Source organism: Sitophilus oryzae, unplaced genomic scaffold, assembly GCF_002938485.1.
Source record: "Sitophilus oryzae breed Bouriz unplaced genomic scaffold, Soryzae_2.0 scaffold_1581_pilon_pilon, whole genome shotgun sequence".
Taxonomy (NCBI): Eukaryota; Metazoa; Arthropoda; class Insecta; order Coleoptera; family Curculionidae; genus Sitophilus; species Sitophilus oryzae.
The window spans coordinates 258,848-262,681 of record NW_022146260.1 but is presented as its reverse complement, the minus strand read 5'-3'; the positions used below and the strand labels follow the sequence as shown (position 1 = coordinate 262,681).

General features: G+C 30.5%; 1 protein-coding gene across 1 annotated transcript; it reads right to left on the bottom strand.

Annotated features, from left to right (window-relative positions):
• Positions 1-1,348: 1,348 nt before the first annotated feature.
• LOC115879518 lies at positions 1,349-3,834 on the bottom strand. Its single transcript, XM_030896402.1, has 3 exons — positions 3,701-3,834; positions 3,516-3,639; positions 1,349-3,156 (listed from the first exon to the last, which is right to left on the bottom strand). The coding sequence occupies exons 1-3, from the start codon at positions 3,829-3,831 to the stop codon at positions 2,683-2,685; spliced, it is 729 nt and encodes a 242-aa protein (XP_030752262.1). The 5' UTR covers positions 3,832-3,834; the 3' UTR covers positions 1,349-2,682.

The following is a 3,834-nucleotide window of genomic DNA, read 5'->3' as shown; positions in this document are numbered from 1 at the left end:
TTTTTGGAACGGAAATTTAGTGGTAAATCTACTGAGCTAAAAAATATATAGTATTCCGTTTAAAAATATAAAACTTTGATTTGAAAATATGTGGAACGACCCTGTATGTTGACAAAATTATTTTCAAAATGTGCGTTGACTGAAAAAAACGGCATGCAGTTGGCTTGGAAATGACAATCGATAACATTCTCCATATAATTTTACATACAAAATAACAGCGATTTTCATTTCCATCTCTGACGTCGTTTTTTTTTTTCGACCGTATGGTATCTAGAATTGTATATGACTTGGCCTATCTTAATCTTAGTTTGGTTTGGTTGTTGAATTTTTATATTTAATTTTTGCCGGGTGCGAAGTGCGAAAGCACGCAGATTGTTTTGGCTCAAGGTTCTAAATGCTGCGATTGCTCAAGTTTCTAAATGGTGCAACAATTGCTCCATCTAAATGCTGCAACCACACCTCTCAGAACAGCGATTGTCGCCAGCTACACGTCAAAAGAACCAATGAGATTTGTACAAAATTCAAACAGCTGTCAATTTTAAATTTAGTACAGCTCCCATTGGTTGTTTGAAATGTCAAACTGTGTCGCCAGCAACACGACGTCGTTCTGAGAACGGAGCTTGACGTTGTCCGGCCATCCGACGCGACGGAGGGGGAACCTGTCCCTATCACTGTCACTTGCCACCTTCTTGTCACCAGCCCAGCAAGCCGCAGGAATTTTCATTTCTTTGATTTATTAAAACAATTGTTATTTCTTATATAAACATTAATAACTAACTATTAAAAAATACAGTCCACTATATAACCGGCCCAACACAGATATTTAGTCATAAATATTTTAAATAGTTTTTTTCTTTATTCTTTGTATCACAGAATATCTAGCTACGCAACAGAAGCCTCGTTACATGTGTAAAATTGTAGGTAGCAAAAGGAGACAGGCTTTAAAAGTCAACCAAATCAGATATTTTGATGTGGTAGTTTCGCTACTACATAATAGAGGGCAATAAATTTAAAAGAAAACAGTTTTCTACAAACAAAATTTAAAAGAATTTTGTGCAGTGTGGCCATTGTGTAATTCATATCATAAAACTTCCTGATAAAGCCTACCTTCAAATTTGCTACATCATTTAAACATATTAAAATAGATCAGAGCTGTTTTTTTCAGTTTGCCATGTTAGTTGGAATTAAATCTTATGAGCTAAATTACAATCACTTCCTGGCGTTTGATTGTATAATTGAATCCTGAATTTTCATTGTAATTCGGCAAGAATAACTATTTTGTTATAAATTATAGAGCCAAGTTAATATTTGGGCATATTTTTACCAGAGTTAGCTTTTAGAAACGTGGTTTTTCTAATTGAGCAATGTGCGTGGCTAAAATTGTGAATACAAAACCTTAAATTTGAGTTTGAAAAGTTAGTTAGGTTATATTAGATGCCGGTTTAATATATCCTTTTCCTAAGTTGATATTATAAAAATGTTTTATTATGTGGTTCTTTTTAGTGCATACACGACCGAAGAAACATATAAGCTGCTAAAATAAATCTTCCCTAGAACTGTTGTACAAAAAAGATAGAAGTTCCAGCAACAAATTTATCACCAGTTCAACCTTTGATTTGATGTAAACAGTAATTGTTTCTTGATGAGAAATGCGAATGAAATAGTTTATGGTGTGATTGTGTTAGTGTTTTATTAATAGTTTTGTTGATGCAGTTTAAAGGTTCATAGTTTTTCATTAAAACATTTGAAATTGACATGTTTACATGCAGTTTAGTGTGATACCATTTTAATAAACATTAAAATCTTTCGAACTAGTAGTGGTTTTATGGCGATTGACAGATTGAATAACGAAAATTAAGAGTATTTTATCAGGAATAACTTAATCATAAATGGAAACTGAAGACGAACGTTACCATTGCACCCTTTGATCGGTGTTATCTATTCCATAACTTTTTATAGCTGAAACTAGAGAGTAGGTATATTGAGCTGAAACGTTTCCTGTGTTCAATAGCGTTTTTTCTAGCGTTGAATTGTAAGTTTTAATGTCATTAGCAAAGTTTTGCAAATTGTCACTGTTTCGTAGACAATTAAATTCAAGATATATTATATTCAATGTCACCTAATAATTGTAAAGGTTTTTCTATTGATATTCACTTTATTAATATAAGGTAGGTTTGTAAATAAAATATTAATGAATAAATAATGTACTCAGTTTATTTCAAAAGCACAAAAATACAGAGTTGTGAATATGTATATACGCTGACTTATTTCATCATATAAATATTTATTTAGCAATATTAATACATTACAACTTTTGTTTCTATTAACTAATTCCACTAAATTTAATAAATAAAATATACAATATATAAATTTAATATACAATTTAGCACTTAGATATTAAATATCTATATGTACTATGCCAAAAAATAAAACAGGAACATCATATTATATCAAGAACACAAAAAATTACAATTTAAAAAAAATGCATTCTAAAAAAATACCTAGCTACAATATACCTACATATTAATTTAAAGAGCTTATTCATATTCATAAAAACTATTCTAAATGGTTTATATACACAATCAAAAGTATCAACCACAATACAATAATTTTCAAATTATTTCTTATTATTCCTCAATGAAAAAGCGTCTTGCGACGGCTAGTCAAAAATCTAAATAATTTTTATAATAAATTTACAATCTGACATATCAAACTATTTTTCAAATTTGTGAACATAGTAACTCTACTGTCTGTAACATCAACTGGCACATTAGTAATATCACGAAGAATTTCATTCTCATTCTCAAAGTTAGGTTCTGAAGTTTGATTTTCAACATGATTAATAGGCAGACCTTTTACTTTTTTTGAATTAGAAACTTTTTCAGTTGCTTCACTCCTTACACATGGTGGTTTCCTCTTTCTTTTATTACTAGAGAAATATGAAGGCAGGTTAGGAAAAATTCTTGGAATTGAACCCTCCTTTAATAATGGTCTACCCCGCTCAATTCTACTGATAGTTCCGTCAGTTAATTTGATCTCATAATGAGTCAAAATATCTTCATCTAGAAAATGTAGTTCACAAACAGCATCTTTGCTGCTAAGTGTCTTGTCTGATCTGGGTATCGCCTTTTGCCACTGCTGTAGCAAGCTAGGATCCTAATAAAAGATATATAATTGTTAAATAAAATAAAAAAAAAACATTTTTCACTATTAAAGCTGTTATTTTGAGAATACGATCTTGAAGTATAAATATTTAATATTCACTTTCAATAGCACTGTTCAAACTGTGGTTAATATAGGTACATGTCAACAGGTAATTTTAGCACCTAGTAAGTATTAAATTATTTTAATTTTATAACAAGGCCTCCTAGGTTATGTTATACACATGTTGATTTTAGGCTATATTTCCTATTAATTTGGTTTATAATTTAATCTGTACACTGACAGTATATAATTTTAATGTTTTTCTTAACATCTATCCATAATTTTTATAAATAAATAGTCATACTACTTACATTAGGAGCTTTGAAAAGGCTTGGGTTTCTTTCACCCCGTTCTTTATTTGCCTTGTTTTTATTGGGATTCCCACTTGTACAGCCAGGTACAAAGCAATTTCTACCACGACTCATTGTTGTACTGCTAAAAATTCAGTAAATTAACTATAAATTTTATTAAAAACACAATTAAATCGTATACTAACAATGAAAATGTAGTATCCCAGTCGATCGCAGTGCCTCTGCTGTCAAACCGAGGAAGCTGCTTAAAAGTGGGGACAGAAATTTCAAATTTGCCCATTGCCGATAAATCTCCTTTTTTAAGCCCTCCATACATAAA

Bases quoted from the DNA above. Each gene is read 5' to 3' on its own strand.
- LOC115879518 (XM_030896402.1), bottom strand. From the start codon at position 3,831: ATGTATGGAGGGCTTAAAAAAGGAGATTTATCGGCAATGGGCAAATTT. The intron at 3,640-3,700 runs GTTAGTATACGA...CTGAATTTTTAG, and splicing joins TGGGATACTACATTTTCATT to CAGTACAACAATGAGTCGTG. The intron at 3,157-3,515 runs GTAAGTAGTATG...ATCTTTTATTAG, and splicing joins GCCTTTTCAAAGCTCCTAAT to GATCCTAGCTTGCTACAGCA.